The following is a 15,896-nucleotide window of genomic DNA, read 5'->3' as shown; positions in this document are numbered from 1 at the left end:
AGCTGTTTTGTGTGTAAATTTTTTTTTTTTTTTGGACAGGCAGACTGGACAGTGAGAGAGAGAGACAGAGAGAAAGGTCTTCCTTTTGCCATTGGTTCACCCTCCAATGGCCGCCGCGGCCGGCGTGTTGTGGCCAGCGCACCGCGCTGATCCAAAGGCAGGAGCCAGGTGCTTCTCCTGGTCTCCCATGGGGTGCACTGCCCAAGCACTTGGGCCATCCTCCACTGCACTCCCGGGGCATAGCAGAGAGCTGGCCTGGAAGGGGGGCAACCGGGACAGAATCCAGCGCCCCGACCGGGACTAGAACCTGGTGTGCCAGCGCTGCAGGCGGAGGATTAGCCTAGTGAGCCGCGGCGCTGGCCATGTGTAATGTATTTTTTTTTAAGTAGGTTGAGATTATTCTAATCATTATCACATTTCCACATGTGGTGGATCAGCAGGTAATGTAGAAACTTTAGCTGTAAAGGGATTTTTTGTTGAGATATTATTAACTAGAGAGGGACAGTGTTTCTCTTGAGGAATTCAGTTTTTCCTTATTTTCAAGGGTGTAGTTTTCAGATAGTGGAGTGCGTTGTTTAAAGTTACAGTCTAATCAGTGTGTCTAAGCACATGCCTCCTGTGACGCGCTTGCACCAGACAAGGTGGGGAGCGCTTGCGTCTTCCCGGGGCTGCTCTGCCTCCCTTTCTCAGGCTCCTCCCCGTACCTGAGCCCTTGCTGCTTTGACTTCTTCACTGCAGATTGGCTATGCTTTTTCCCCCCATAAATTTATTTATTTATTTGAAAGAGTTACAGAGAGGGAGGGAGAGAGAAAGAGAAAGAGAGAGGTCTTCCATCCATTGGCTCACTACCCAAATGGCCACAACAGCTGCCAGGAGCCAGGAGCTTCTTCTGGGTCTCAAATGTGGGTGCAAGGGCCCAAGCTTCCCAGGCACGTTAGCAGGGAGCTGGATAGGAAGTGGACAGTCAGGACTCGAACTTGTACCCATATGAGATGCTGTACCACAGCAGCGGCCATGCTTTGCCGGGGGAGTGTGCACTCTTCCTTCAGCACGCTCGGGCTTCACACCCAGGCGCCTCTGCTTTGGTGCCGGGTGGCTTCTGTTGCACTCTTGATTCCAGTGTCCTCGGTTCCCTCTGCTCCTGGCGATGGGAGCTCAGCTGCTTGGAATTTGTCATCCATGGTCTTTTGTAGACATAAGGGATTCTTTTTAGGAAGTTTTTTCCCCCATTTTCTTGAAAGGTTGAGAGAGAGAGAGAGAGAGAGAATGCGCGTGAGAGCGTGAGAGAGAGTGAGAGAGAGAAATTTCCTTCTACTGGTTGCAGCAACTTCCCAGTTGGCTGCAACAACTAGGGCTGCGCCTCGCCAAAGCCAGGAACCCAGAACTCTGTCTGGGTCTCCCACATGGGTGGCAGGAACCCAAGTAATTGGGCAGTCACTGCTGCCTCCTCCCAGAATGCATTTGCAGGAAGCTGGATTGAAATAGATGGCCAGGACTCAAACCATCACCCCAGTGTGGGATGGGTGTGTTCCCACGTGGCAGCTCGAGTTACAGCATCATACACCTGCCCCAGGTTTTTATTTCTGTTGGACAAATGCCTAGAGATGGAACTGCCTGGTCCCAGGCAGGGTGACAGTTAATGTCTTTTCTTTTTTCTTTTTCTTTTTTTTTTTTTTTTTTTTTTTTTTTTTTTTTTTGACAGGCAGAGTGGATAGTGGGAGAGAGAGACAGAGAAAGGTCTTCCTTTTGCCGTTGGTTCACCCTTCAATGGCCGCCACGGCTGGCGTGCTGTGGCCAGCGCACCGTGCTGATCCAAAGGCAGGAGCCAGGTGCTTCTCCTGGTCTCCCATGGGGTGCACTGCCCAAGCACTTGGGCCATCCTCCACTGCCTTCCCGGGCCACAGCAGAGAGCTGGCCTGGAAGAGGGGCAACCGGGAAAGAATCTGGCGCCCCGACCGGGACTAGAACCTGGTGTGCCGGCGCCGCTAGGTGGAAGATTAGCCTAGTGAGCCGCAGTGCCGGCCGACAGTTAATTTCTTGAGAGCTTCCTGAGTGGTCCCAGCACTCTGACCGCTGCAGCAGTGGGTCACGGTGACTGTTGTGTCTCCCACGTCTGGTCCTCGCTGAATCGGGAGCTGTCATGCTGCCCTCAGAGCATGTGTGAGTATGCCCTCGAAAACTGTGAGGCATGATGGAAGCTGAATGCTGGATACTAGCACAGTGAACTTTTTCTTTATTGGCTATTGTTACTCTTGCTGTGGTTAAGCTATGTTACAGATAGGAAAGACAGACAGTGTGAGTATCTGTGAACTTGTTTTTGTTTAGTATATCGGGCATGTAAAGGTCTTCTGTTGCAATTGTCTTCTGTAAGTGGGGTTTTGGGAATTTTTGCTTAACTACTTACTATCATGACATTCAGAACTTTTCAAGAAATGGTAATTTCCCATTGAGAGCTACTGAGGGTACACTTTTATAACCTCAGAAAAGTATACAGTGTCTTTGTAATGTCAACAGGCAGATCTTGCCGACATGAGATAATACTACCCATTCAAAATTCTTGGCTAAGGTGATTTTGTATTTAACAGTTCTCCAAAACATCTTGAACAGGAATAGTGAGATAAATGTAAATCTGTAATAGTTGAAGAGTTCTGAGCTTTTTTAATTCATGATAAAAGAAAACCCTCATAGTAATATTTAAAAATCTCTGTGGAAAGACATAGTATATGCCCTCATGGCTTAGTGGAGTGTGCTTTAACTCTGTGGAGTGCGTGTTTTTTTTTTTTTTTTTTTTTTGTTTGTTTGTTTTTTGACAGGCAGAGTGGACAGTGAGAGAGAGAGACAGAGAGAAAGGTCTTCCTTTGCCGTTGGTTCACCCTCCAATGGCCGCTACGGCCGGCGCGCTGCGGCCGGCGCACCACGCTGATCCGATGGCAGGAGCCAGGTGCTTTTCCTGGTCTCCCATGGGGTGCAGGGCCCAAGCACTTGGGCCATCTTCCACTGCACGTGGAGTGCGTGTTTTAAATGCACTGTGTTCCCGTCTTAATTGTGTTTTGCTGCTTTCATACTGTGCTATGAGACTTCACATTACATGTTCTAGGCGCAAGTCCCTTGTCAGATGTGTTGGCGTATTCTGTCTGCTGATCTGTTTTCTGTGTTCACCAACGCCACACTGTCTGGACTCCTTGAACTTTTATAGTACGTCTTCGATTCTCCACCTTGAGTTTAATATTTTGGTTATGTGAAGTCCTTCATATTTCTGTAAATGTTTGAATCAGCATGTCAGTTTCTACAAGAAATCCTGCTTGGATTTTGATGGAGATTTTATTGAATTTGTGGATCAGTTTTGGGAGAATATTCCTTAATTTCTGCAGTGTTTTATATTTTTCTGCATAAAAATATTTCATGTTTTTCGGTGCATTCCTCCTAAGTAATATTTTCTAATGATATTTTAACTGGTATTGTGTATTAGTTACACTTTCTGGCTGTTCATTGCTAGTATGAGGGTATATCCAAAAGTTTGTGGAAAATGAAATTATGAGTTTATTTTGGTGCAAAAATCTGAAGCTCATGCATGCAAGGAGTTCACAGAAAGTCCATGGAAAAGGTATGTTATGAAAAGCTCCATGAATTTCAAAAATTTATGCGCCTAAATAAACTTATCTTTTAATTGCATTTTACATGGAACTTTTTTTTAAAGATGTATTTATTTAGTTGAAAGTCAGAGTTACACAAAGAGAGGAGAGGCAGAGAGAGAGAGAGAGGTCTTTAATCCACTGGTTCACTCCCCAATTGGCTGCAACACCCAGAGCTGTGCCAATCCGAAGCCAGGAGCCAGGAGCTTCCTCAGGGTCTCCCACGTAGATGCAGGGGCCAAGGAGTTGGGCCATCTTCTACTGCTTTCCCAGGCCATAGCAGAGAGCTGGATCAGAAGTGGAGCAGCTGGGTCTCGAACCAGTACTCATATGGGATGCCGGCGCTTCAGGCCAGGGCATTAACCAATGGTGCTATAGTGCCGGCCCCATCTGTGAAGTTTTTGAAGTTTGTTCACACAGCTGCATTTGATTGTCATGGTCATCTTTGTTTCCTGTGACATTCCAAAACCATGTTTTTTACTCAGGTATGTAGTTTCTTGATAGATCTTCACCAGTTTCTCTGTAGGTGATTAAGTCTTGCATTGCAGGCGGGAGTGAGGCTTCCGATGCAGTGCTGTTGAGAGGCACGGCCCTGCCCGGCTGAGAGGTGACCCCAGGCCTGTGCGCTTCCCTGCCTGGAACCTAGAGTTTGAGCCCCTGCTGAAGGCTGTTGGGGGAAGAGCCGCTGGGCAAGTGCAGATCTTCTCGTCAAGGCCTGCGTCCGGCTGTCTTCGTTTCCCCTTGTCATCTCTGGGGAGGCCTGCCCTGCTTTTGGGGTTCAGGTCATGAGTCTTCTTTGTGCTCAGCTCTCCAGTGGGCTGGAGACTACTCCCACAGCGTATTCTGGTGGGGAGGACACGCTCGCCTCTCCCCGCTAAGCTCACTTCATGCCAGTGAGAAGCGACAGCAGGTCCCGTGCCGCAGCCCAGAGCCCGTGCGTTCAGTGGGCTCTCCAGAGGTGCTCACTTCCTTTGCACCACGGCTGACCTGCTTCCTCCTCTTACACTCTGTGTGCTCGGTTGGGATGTAAGTAGCGACCACATCTCTATCCCTAGCTGGTAATGTCTGTGCTCGTGGGTGTGTCTTCTGTGCTTGTACTCTTTAAACCACTGTGATGCTGTCTCATTCTAACTGATTAGAGTGGCAGGCGTGCATTCCCTGTGTGTCGTGACATGGGTTAATTTTAGGTGTTTTTCAGAGTACACACTAAGTGTCATGAAAGCTATTTCAGTTATGCTTTGAACGTGTCATGGGATCTGATATTTAGAAGATACTCAGATTTGGATACTTGAATATTTTAGTGTTGTAAGCGGCTGGAGGCTGCTTCCATGTGTAGTCAAGGAGGTCTTCAAAGGGAGGGTTTCGTTAGAGCTCCTGAGCAGCCAGGGTGTCCTGCAGGTGTGGGGTGTTGTGAGCTGGTAGGGGTAGGGCAGATCGGGGAATGGTGGGCAGGAGAGGATGCCTGGCAGGCAGTTCGGGGTCAGTGCTGAAGAACTTGTGTATGATACAGATTTGAGTTATCCTATTTTGTTTTAGATTTATTTATTTATTTGAAAGGCAGAGTTACAGAGACAGGGAAAGAGAGGAAGGGAGAGAGATTGATGTTCTGTCCACTCGTTCATTCCCCAAGTGGCTGCAGTGCCTGTGGCGGGCCAGCCTGAGGTCAGGAGGCTGCAACTCCATCTGTGTCTCCCATGTGGGTGGCAGAGGTGGGAAGTGGAGCAGCTGACTCTGACCAGCACTCATGGGAAGCCAGCATTGCGGGGGTGGGGGGGGGGGCTTAACCCTCTGTGCCACAATGCAGGCCCTGAATTATTTCCCAAGTAATTATCAAATAATGGAGAGTTTTGGATGGGGATGAGCAATGATCCTTGGTTCTTTTTTTCCCCTGTTAGTTCATTTGGATTGAATGAGGGACATGATCGTCACAGATTCAGCGGAGAGGAGAGTGGCAGCTGGGTTGGTGGGCAGGAGTGTGTGTGAGATGCTGTGAGTTGCTTGTGGATGACTTCAGGAGAGCTCAGGAGAACACATCAGTGCTTGCTTTCTTTCACTGAGAGGGGAAACACCCGTGTTCTTATGCATTTGAGCCAAGGGTTATTTATTGCCAGAAGAAGGGCATAAGGGAAAGATTTAATTGGAGTAGCTTAGCGGTAAGTACTGTTGTTCCCTTACTTGGTAATATTCACTATTTCGTTAGAAAGGAAAAAGCTGGGGCCGTGGTTGTGTAACAACCACATGGACACCAGCATCCCTGTCAGAGCACTGGTTTGAGTCCCAGCTGCTCTGCTTCTGACCCAGCTCTTTGCCGACGTGCCTAGGAAAGCAGCTGAGGCTGTCCAGACACCTGGGCTCCTGCCACCCATGTGGGAGGCCTACATGGAGTTACGGGGTCCTGGCTTCAGCCTGGCCCAGTCCTGGCCACTGTGGCCCTCTGGGGAGTGAACCAGTGGCTAGATGGATCTCTCTCTCTTTCTCCCTCTCTCCCTCTCTCCCTCTCTCTACCCCTCCCTCCTCCTCTCCCCCTCCCTCCCTCTACCCTCCCCCTCTACCCTCCCCCTCTCCCTCCCTCTCCCCCTCCCTCCTCCTCTCCCCCTCCCTCCTCCTCTCTCCCTCTCTCCCTCCCTCCCTCCTTCCCTCCCTCCCTCTCTCCCTCTCTCCCTCTCTCCCTCTCTCCCTCTCTCCCTCTCTCCCTCTCTCCCTCCCTCCCTCTCTCCCTCCCTCCCTCTCTCCCTCTCTCCCTCTCCCCCTCTCTCCCTCTCCCCCTCCCTCCCTCTCTCCCTCTCTCCCTCCCTCCCTCCCTCCCTCCCTCTCTCCCTCTCTCCCTCTCTCCCTCTCCCCCTCTCTCCCTCTCCCCCTCTCTCCCTCTCTCCCTCCCTCCCTCCCTCCCTCTCTCCCTCTCTCCCTCTCTCTTTCTCCCTCTCTCTCTCTCCCTCTCTCCATCCACTCTCGTTGCTGTACCTTTCAGATAAATAAATAATTTTTTTTTAAAAGTAAAATGCCAATATATGATTCTGAGTGAGTACCTGACAGCAAATGGAATGGGTTTTGTTTTTAAGTTTATTTTCGTCTACTTGAAAGATAGAGTGACACATACAGACAATACACAGAGAGAGAAAAAGGTCTTTCAGCTGCTGGTTTAGGCCCCAAATGGCCACGGCAGTTACCCGGAACTCCTCGTGGTCTCTGACATGGGTGGCAGGAGCCCAAGTATTTGGGCCATCATCTGCTGCCTCCTGGGGCGTGAATCAGAAGTGGAATAGCCGAGACTCCAGCCACGCTCTGATACGGGAAGCGTCACGTGCTGTCCCGCAGGCCGGCTGCCGAATGTTGCAAGAGAAGGATGGCATCAAATGCATGTCCTGCGTCTTTCTCACTGTTGCAGTGTCACCCCACACGCGTGTTGCTGAGCTCTGTCTTTTGTGAGGGCAGGTGGCATGGTGTGTTGGTTGTGTGCTGTGACTTGCAGAGTGGCTCTGTTGTGTCTTTCTGTGGTCTCACAGCTCTGCCTGCAGTGTGCACCTTGGGTTGGCTCTCAGCCCAGATCCATCTTTTGGTTTAGGCTTAGGCTGTTCACGTGAGGAGAAGGTCGCTGGATGGGAGCCTTCCCAGAAGTCAGGTTTGTGGGGGCAGGGCTTCTCTGTCTTCTCTGCTTGCTGCCCTGCAGGTGCTTGGGCCGAGGAGGAACAGCAGCGTCCTGCGTGCAGTGCTGAGCTTGCTCAAGAAGTCAGGCGCTGTGGAACGTTCGACCAAGTCCTCAGCATTTAAAAACGTGTGCTGTCCTGCTCACATGCGTGAGGCCCGTGGTCTCACTGCCTTGTTACCATACTGTGTTTAGTCTCGTTTGTAGCATGATATTAAAGTTTTGAGAACTTTTGCTCCTGCATTTTACCATAAATCTTCTTTTCTTAAACACAAGTAAGTTCTATAAAAATGGAATTAGCGATCACTACATGAGGGTGCTTCAAAAAAGAATGGAATTGAAGATGAGCGTAGGGGTAGGCATCTAGTGTTCATTCAGGATGCCACTCAGGACACCGCGTCCCGTGGCAGAGCGTCTGAGTGCTGATCCCAGCTCTGCTGCTCACTGCAGCTTCCTGCTGCTGTGCGCCCTAGGGGGCGGCAGGTGACTGCTCACGCAGCTGGGTCCCTGCCCATGTACAGGACGTGAATTGAATCCCAGCTTCAGCTTTTGGCCTCACCTGGCCTGCCTGTTGCCAGCGTTGGTGGAGTGAACTAGCAGATGGGAGAGCTCTGTCTGTCCTTCCCTTTCAAATAAATAAAAATAAACGAAAAGAAAAGTTCATTTTGGCACAAAAGCTTTTGAAATTCATGCAGTTTTTCCATGACACACATTTTCTATGAACTCTTTTAAGTACCCTCAGGTACATTATGTCTGTACCATGTGACAGAATAGTAACTCTCTTAGGAATCTAATTCTTGATACAGGAATCAGAGAAAGAAGATTGGTTTTCTGTATTGCAAAATATTTAAACACTTCTAACCACATTACATCGTATGACAGTAGGTGTTTTTCTTCTCTTTGTCAGCTGTTCTATAACAAAGAATGTAAAGGAAGCATTATCAGATAGCTAGGAGAGAGAGTAGTGATAGAGCAGGGATCTGATCAGTGGCGTATCTCTACTGTTGGGGCTTAGGTACCAGCCTCATGATAGGGACAGTGTAGGCGCACAGCTAGAAGTGACAGGTAATTGAAAGATATCCTTTTGTCAGTTCCCTGTGTGGCTGAGTGTAGATGTATATTTAGTACCACAAACTTGGCTCTAAAGAGGAGGGCTGTGTGATTTTCTGAATAAAAAGATGCTCCAGCCCTTATAGGCTTGTGTTTGGGGAACACAGAAAATAACATAACATACAAAAGTTTGGAATCCTCAGAACGTAACTTTATGAGCAATATGATACCACTGCAACTCAACTTCAAGAGGTATTTTGGAAAGGTTTTATAATCAGTTGAATATGGGTATAAAAGTCAGTATAATGACTGGTAGTGTAGGGTTTTGATAAAGTGATTTGAACTCTTCTGTGTTAGCTGTCAGAGTAATCTGAATGTAAAACAGATGAACCTTTCCCCTTGTTAGAACAGGAGTTACAGGAATGTGAAGCAGCCGGTCCTGAGAGGGAGTAGGGGGCCGGGAGCGAGCCCTGGAGGAGAGGGGCAGAGACAGAGGGGCTGGGTGAACTGTGGGCCCTTTCACTCTCTGAGGCCGAGGTCTCAGGTTGTATCCTAAAACTCATCTACTTACTCTGCGTTTCATAGATTTAGTATATTATAAGTTACTGTTCTACATTAGATGCTAGGTGTGCATAACTTAAGTTTTTTCTCAGTATAATAATTGAAGAATTACTTTCAGTAGTAAAGCTTTAGTTTTTAGTCCTATTCTGTGTTGGTAATGCTACCAGTGGAGGGTGATTTTTACATGAGTTTATAATTTTCTTAATTGCTGTTTTCTGTGAGTTATGTGCCAGTCAGTGCCATTCAGAAATAGTAATGCATGTATTGTTACATCTTCAAGTTATTCAGTTATTAGATTCTTATACCTGATATTTCTGATTACTGCTAATTTATTGAAAACTGGAATTTTGAGAAAACAGGGGCTCCAAATGAGGGTCCCCTTCTAACTTCCATGAAGACATTCTCTCTGAGGTTCCACCAGGGGAGAATAGATTACTTGTGTTTGGTAGTTTACTAAAGAAATTAATTATTAGTGACTGTATCTACTTGAAATCATATGTGTAGAGAAATTTCTGATTTTTTTCCTGAAAGTTGTTTTTAAAGTCAGTATTTGCCTGTGAAAGTTGAAATCTGCTGTGCTGTTGTTTGTTGTTGTTGATTATCCTTCTTCTTCTTTTTAAGGTAAAGTGCAAGTTAAGAGTTCAGACATACAAGTTGGAGACCTCATCATAGTGGAAAAGGTTGATGCATTTTTAATATATTTTAGACCTTTATATACCAGTTACTCACATTTAGCCTGAATGCAAGTACCTTGAATCTGAAGGAAATTGAGAAGGTATTTGAAATCCTAATGTCCTCATGTAAGACTTGATGCACATGAAGAAAACCAGAGTTGTGCGTGTCCTCTCTGTTGCTGGCGCCTGTTTCGCTGCACGCAGGTAAAGCCCAGTGTTGTCTGACAAAGGACTTGGTGACTGCCTAATGGTGCCACGTCAGCATTGCTTCGTTTGACCAAGCGGTTGGGTTAGAACCTATTTATACTGCTACAGTGTTCAGAATTTTGTTTACAGATAGTTTTACTGGGCGTAGTTCTTGGATGTGATTCTTAGAGCTTACATTTAAAGATGGGAAGGTGGATGGAAGGAAAGGAGTTCTAGAGAACAAGAAAGGAGTTCAAGTCAGCCTGGGAGGCCACTGAGGAAACAGCAGGGCAGGGGTGGGCTGGGTGCTCCAGGGCTGCGGCCACTGGATGTGTGCGAGCGCCTGCCGCCTCCTACCGCTGATGACCAGTGCTGTGCACGCCGCACACCTGTGGACGCAGGAGAGGCTTTCTTCTTCTTTTTTTTTTTTTTTTTTTTTTTGACAGGCAGAGTTAGACAGTGAGAGAGAGACTGAGAGAAAGGTCTTCCTTTTTCCGTTGATTCACAAACCCCCCCCAAATGGCCGCTACGGCCGGTGTGTTGCGGCCGGCGCGCTACACTGATCCGAAGCCAGGAGCCAGGTGCTTCTCCTGGTCTCCCATGCGGGTGCAGGGCCCAAGCACTTGGGCCATCCTCCACTGCCTTCCCAGGCCACAGCAGAGAGCTGGACTGGAAGAGGAGCAACGGGACAGAATCCGGCGCCCCGACCAGGACTAGAACCCGGGGTTCTGGCGCTGCAGGCAGAGGATTAGCCTATTGAGCCGCGGCGCCGGCTGAGAGGCTTTCTTCTAATGTGAGCTCCTCCACCTGTTGTGACATGAGACCATCATACGTGCTGCACACACGCCTGCACGGAGAGAATGCACTCTAATGTGTGCTCTTCTGCCTCCCCCTGTGAGTGATGTGAGTGCTGTGCACACTGCACGTGTGTCTGTGTGTGAGACGGTCATTCTAATGCACGTGTGCTTTTCTTGAGTGTATGTGCTGTTGATATCTCTTCCTGAAATGACCTTATTTGTGTACTATTTAATGTCTTTTTTTTAAGTGTTACATTATTTATTTGAAAGACAGAATTACAGAGAGAGGTGAAGCCAGAGAGAGTGAGGGGTCTTCCATCTGTTGGTTCACTCCCTCTGTGACCACAATGGTCAGAGCTGTTTTTTTGTGTTTTTTTTTTTTTTTTTTTTTTTTAAGATTTATTTATTTATTTGAAAGTTTGAGTTATGTAGAGCGAGAGAAAGAGGTTTATCATCCACTGGTTCACTCCCTAATTGGCTGCATCTGCCAGAGCTGTGCTGATCCAAAGCCAGGAGCCAGGAGCTTCTTCCAGGTCTCTCATGTGGGTGCAGGGGCCCAAGGACCTGGGCCATCTTCTACTGCTTTCCCAGGCCACATCAGAGAGCTGGATGGGAACAGTTTTTCCACTCGTGTACATAGTGTTCCCATGTATGGGGACCAGAAGTCAGTAACCCTTTCACCATCAGGTTTCTGGTGGCTCCTTCCTGTTACTGTCACAGGACACACGGTTAGCATGCCTCGACACAGATCTCTGCACACTTGCTGTAGGTGTGATTCTGACGAGAGGTAACAATAATTACACCTCTTTTATTTTTTAAAACATCAGAGTTAGCTTCCCGCTTGTGTACAGACATCTTGGGTCCAGCCATTGCAGACATTTGGAGAGTGAACCATCAGATGGAAGACCTCCCTCCTCCTCGCCCTCCCCCTCCCTGGGTAGTGACTGCGCTGTGTCTGAGAGCAGTGCGTGTGGAGGTGTAAGGTAGGCGTACAGTGCTCAGTCTTCCTGTGGACATGGGATCTTCTGGGGGCTGTAGTTGCAGTGTGTGGAGGGAAAGAATCTAATCCTGGTAGATGACCCATAGTCCACAGTTCTCCAACAGTTGATCCTAGGCTTAACTAAATTTCTGTAAAGTCTCAGCAAGTGTTTTTTTTTTAAAGACAGATAGTTTTTTTTCTAAAGCTAATTTGAAAGATACAGGCTGTAGAACAGCTGAGGTGAGCTTGACAGTTAAATAAAAAGGGTTCCCCCTGCTGTGCTGAAGCTCTCACACATCCCCACTTCCCATCAAGGCAGTGTGGCTGGAAGGGCATGTGACCCGTCGGTCCTTCCCGACAGCATAGTGTGCATGGAAAAAGAGGAGCAAGGACTCAGCGCCACAGAACCCAGAAGTTGACCCCCCCAAGTATACACGCATGACTTTTGACAAAGTTGCAAAGTTCTTCTCGGAGAAAAGATTTATTTATGTATTTATTTTTTCCACAAATGGGGCTGGAGGATCCATAGGTTAAAAAAAAAATCATGGAATTAATGAAAAATGTGAAACCCTAACCAGTTTGGTGAAGAAAAAAAGAATGGATATTCAGAGCATAGGTCTAGGAAAATAGTTCTTAGACTTGATACAGAGAATAACACATACAAGAAAAATTGATGCATTTCATCTCATTAAAATAAAAATGTGTACTTTGTGGAAAACCATGTAAAATGATGAAAAAGCAAGCTACAGATTGGGAGAAAGCATTTGCAAGCTATGTATCTGTCAGATGCCTACTGAGAGTATGTAACTTATCAGAACTCAACAGTTGAAGAAAATTAGAAAATGGGCACAAGATTTCAAAAAGACTTTTTGCCACAGAAATGTATAGATAGAAAATAAACACAAGAGAAGAAAATCATCATTGTTCATCATGGAAATGCAGATTAAAACCCTGAAGTATCATTACACATGTATCAGAATGTTTAAAAATGGGGCCAACATCCAGTGTTTGCAGCGCATTTCTTGTGGGAAGATCAGTTGGTGTAGTTATTCCAGATAAGTATTTGACACTTTTTTTAAAAAAACATTTTTTATGTTTATTTGAAAGGAAGAGTGAGAGAAAGAGAGATCAAGGTCTTCCACCCGCTGGTTTGCCCCCAGATGGCTGGGCTGAAGCCAGGATCCAGGAACTCTCTCCAGGTGTCCCACATTGGTGCCAGGGGCCCAAGCATTTGAGCCATCCTCTTCTGATTTCCCAGGGCATTAGCAGGGAGCTGGATCAGAAGTGGAGCAGCTGGCACTGGAACCAGTGCTCCAGTGTGGGCTGTCAGTGTTGCAGGTGCTTCACCTGCTGCACCACAAGGCCAGCCCCTTGCTACGTTTCTCAAAGAAAGTAAGTGTGTAGCTGTCACATGGCCCATCAGTGTGCTCCTGCCTGCTTACTGCGGACATGTTCATTTGTTTTGGTACCTCTGCATTATTCCCAGAAGCCAGAAGCAGTGCAGATTCCCTGAGTGGGTGACAACGGAACTGCTGTATATCCATGCCGTGGTACCAGCAGGACAGCGCAGGCTGCTCCGTGCCACCTCAAGGAAGGAAGAACGGAGAGTAGCCAGTACTAATAGAAATTCTCTTGTTCACGTGGGACTGCCTCATGGAAGATCAGGCGGAGTAAGAGAATAACGAATATGGTCTTACAGTGAAACCCAGGAAAAAATCCCATGTATAACCTCATCAGGAAGAAAAAAATATTTGAGTAAATTTAGCAAAAGAAGAGTGACCCTTGTCCTCTGGATGCTGTGAGCACGCTGTGGGCCCCTGGGAGGCCTGAGTAGCTGAGGACATCAGAGGCTCTTCCCCGGCAAGGCAGCCCGGGCAGCTGGGGCCTGCAGCCACTGATGGGCTGAGGAGGAGCCTCCTACCCAGACGGAAGGACCCAGAACAGCCAGAGCAGGTCTGCGAATACACAGGTGCCTGCGTCTCAGACCGCAGTGCAGAGATGCAGCCGTCAGGATGGCGTGGAGCTGGGGCCAGCTGAGGGTCCCTGAATGAAGCCAGAAATCTAGGGTTAATGGCGTTTTGATAAGAATGCCTAGACACCTGGCCAGATACTGTTTCTGAGGTTCATCCCTCTTGCTGCTGGTTTTCTGCCTTTGACCCATCCCGCTGTCGATGTGATTTGGGTTGGTCTGACCCTTGCCTCTTCGGAAGGATCTCTGGGTGTCACTGACTGTGCCCTTTGCACACAGTGACTGTTGGATGCGGGGTGTAGGAGCACATGTCACTGTAGTGCACACTGTGCCGTATGTAGCAGTACCTACCTTCACATGTTTGCCACACACTGCGTTCTCTGTCGTTTCAATGTGGCATTTCTAGTGTGTATGTAGTAAGTGCAATTTCAGTGAATATTTCTTTTTATAAGACATTTATTTATTGGAAAGTCTGAGTTACACAGAGGAGAGACAGAGAGAGGACTTCCATCCGCTGGTTCACACCCTAATTGGCCGTAGCAGCCAGAGCTGTGCCAATCTGGAGCTGGGAGCCAGGAGCCTGGACCCTCCTCTGGGTCTCCCACATGAGTGCAGGGCCCAAGGATTTGAGCCATCTTCTACTGCTTTCCCAGGCCATAGCAGAGAGCTGGATTGGAAGTTGAGCAGCCAGGATTCGAACTGGCACCCATATGAGATGCCAGCACTGCAGGTGGCATCTTTACCCACTATGCCACAGCGCCAGCCCTTCGGTGTATATTTCTATAAATTCTAATAATTGGGGCATTTACCACATGATTGTGTGTGTGTGGAGCCTGTTTTTCTTCTTGTTAATTGGTAGCTTTTTGTGTGTTGCAGTTGTCTTTCCCCTTGCTTCCTGGGAGGCTCTGTTGAGCAGAAATGAATTTTGATGGAATCTGCTTCATTCACCTTCTTGTTTATGGTTAATTTTGTTTTTTTTCAGTTGTTGGTGTTGGTTCAAAAATTTGTCCCTACTCAAAAGTCTAAAAATATTCTTACAGTGTTTGATGAGTGACAGGACAAGTCCTTGAATAAGAAAAGGTCCGTATTACCTGTCAGGCAGTTGTTGTTTTAAGATTTACACTTGGAGCTGTAATTCAGATGGTTTTCATCTTTCGATTGAGTAGATCTAGGCCTCCGTGGACCCCATTTTCTTAGCAGTGTTTATTACAAAGACCTTCATCTCACTGATCTGCAGAGCCGTCTTCCCACAAATCTGTGTCCGTATACCTGTGGGCCTATGATTAGATTCTCTAGCTTTGCATTGTTATCAGCCTATCGTGTCTAAATCACACTCGTTTAGTCTAACAGTTCTGATAGGTTGTGAGGTCAATCTTGGTCATTCTTAGCCTTTGTGTTTCCCTATATGCATGAGGAAAACTTTGTCCTTTCCGTCAAAACACATGCCAAGAGTTAAATATATTGATTAATTTATGGGCATTTGACATCACTATACTGCACATTCTAATTCCTGCACTGTAAATGTGTTCTATTTAAGTTTTATTTGCCAGCAATGTTTTATGTAGTATGTATTCTTTTAAATATTTATTTTACTATTTGAAAGAGTTAGACGGAGAGAAAGAGGTCTTCCATCTGCTGATTCACAATGGCCAGGGCTAAGCCAGGCCAAAGCTAAGAGCCAAGAGCTTCACCCGGGTCTCCCACGTGGGTAGCAGGGGCCCAAGCACTTGGGCCATCTTCCGCTGCTTTTCCCAGGCCATCAGCAGGAGCTGGATCAGAAGTAGAGAGGCCAGGACGTGAACTGGATCCCATATGGGAAGTTGGCATCACAGGTAGCAGCTTTATCTGCTACACAACAATGTTGGCACCTGATGTATTTTTTAAAATAGAGATGATGCACAGCTTTTGTTAGGCTTATTCCAATGTTACTTTTTTCTGTTTACTGAAATAGGCATAGTTATTTATTTACTTGTTTTTTAAAGATTTATTTTCTATGAAAGGCAGAGTTACAGAGAACGAAAGGGAGTGATGGAAACCTTCCATCTGCTGCCTCACTCCCCAAATGGCCACAATAGCCAGGGCTGGGCCAGACGGAAGCCAGGAGCCAGGAGCTCCATCTGTGTTTCCCATGTGGGTACAGGGACCCAAGTATTCGGGTCATCTGCTGCTGCCTTCCCAGGCACATTAGTGGGGAGCTGAATTGGAAGTGAAGTAGCGGGGACTTGAACTGGTGCCCATATGGGATGCCTGTGCTGCAGGTGGTGACTAGCATGTTACACCACAGTGCTAGCCCCTGAAATAGGCATATTCAAGAAGAGACTTATTGTATTGCTTTTTGTTTCTGGTGTGTGTGTATATATATATATATATATATATATATATATGTATATGTATGTATATATATA

General features: G+C 47.2%; 1 protein-coding gene across 4 annotated transcripts in view; it reads left to right on the top strand.

The window, feature by feature from the left end:
- The window catches only part of ATP9B (ATPase phospholipid transporting 9B (putative)), a 245,817-nt gene that overhangs the window by 55,979 nt on the left and 173,942 nt on the right, over nt 1-15,896 (top strand). For all 4 annotated transcript variants that reach the window (XM_070049842.1, XM_070049843.1, XM_051840449.2 and 1 more), the window contains one exon: nt 9,508-9,566. In XM_070049842.1, the coding sequence (XP_069905943.1) occupies nt 9,508-9,566 (59 nt within the window). The remainder of the gene's footprint in view (nt 1-9,507; nt 9,567-15,896) is intronic.

Source organism: Oryctolagus cuniculus, chromosome 10 (genome assembly GCF_964237555.1).
Source record: "Oryctolagus cuniculus chromosome 10, mOryCun1.1, whole genome shotgun sequence".
Lineage (NCBI taxonomy): Eukaryota > Metazoa > Chordata > Mammalia > Lagomorpha > Leporidae > Oryctolagus > Oryctolagus cuniculus.
This window is presented reverse-complemented; position numbering and strand designations above follow the sequence as displayed.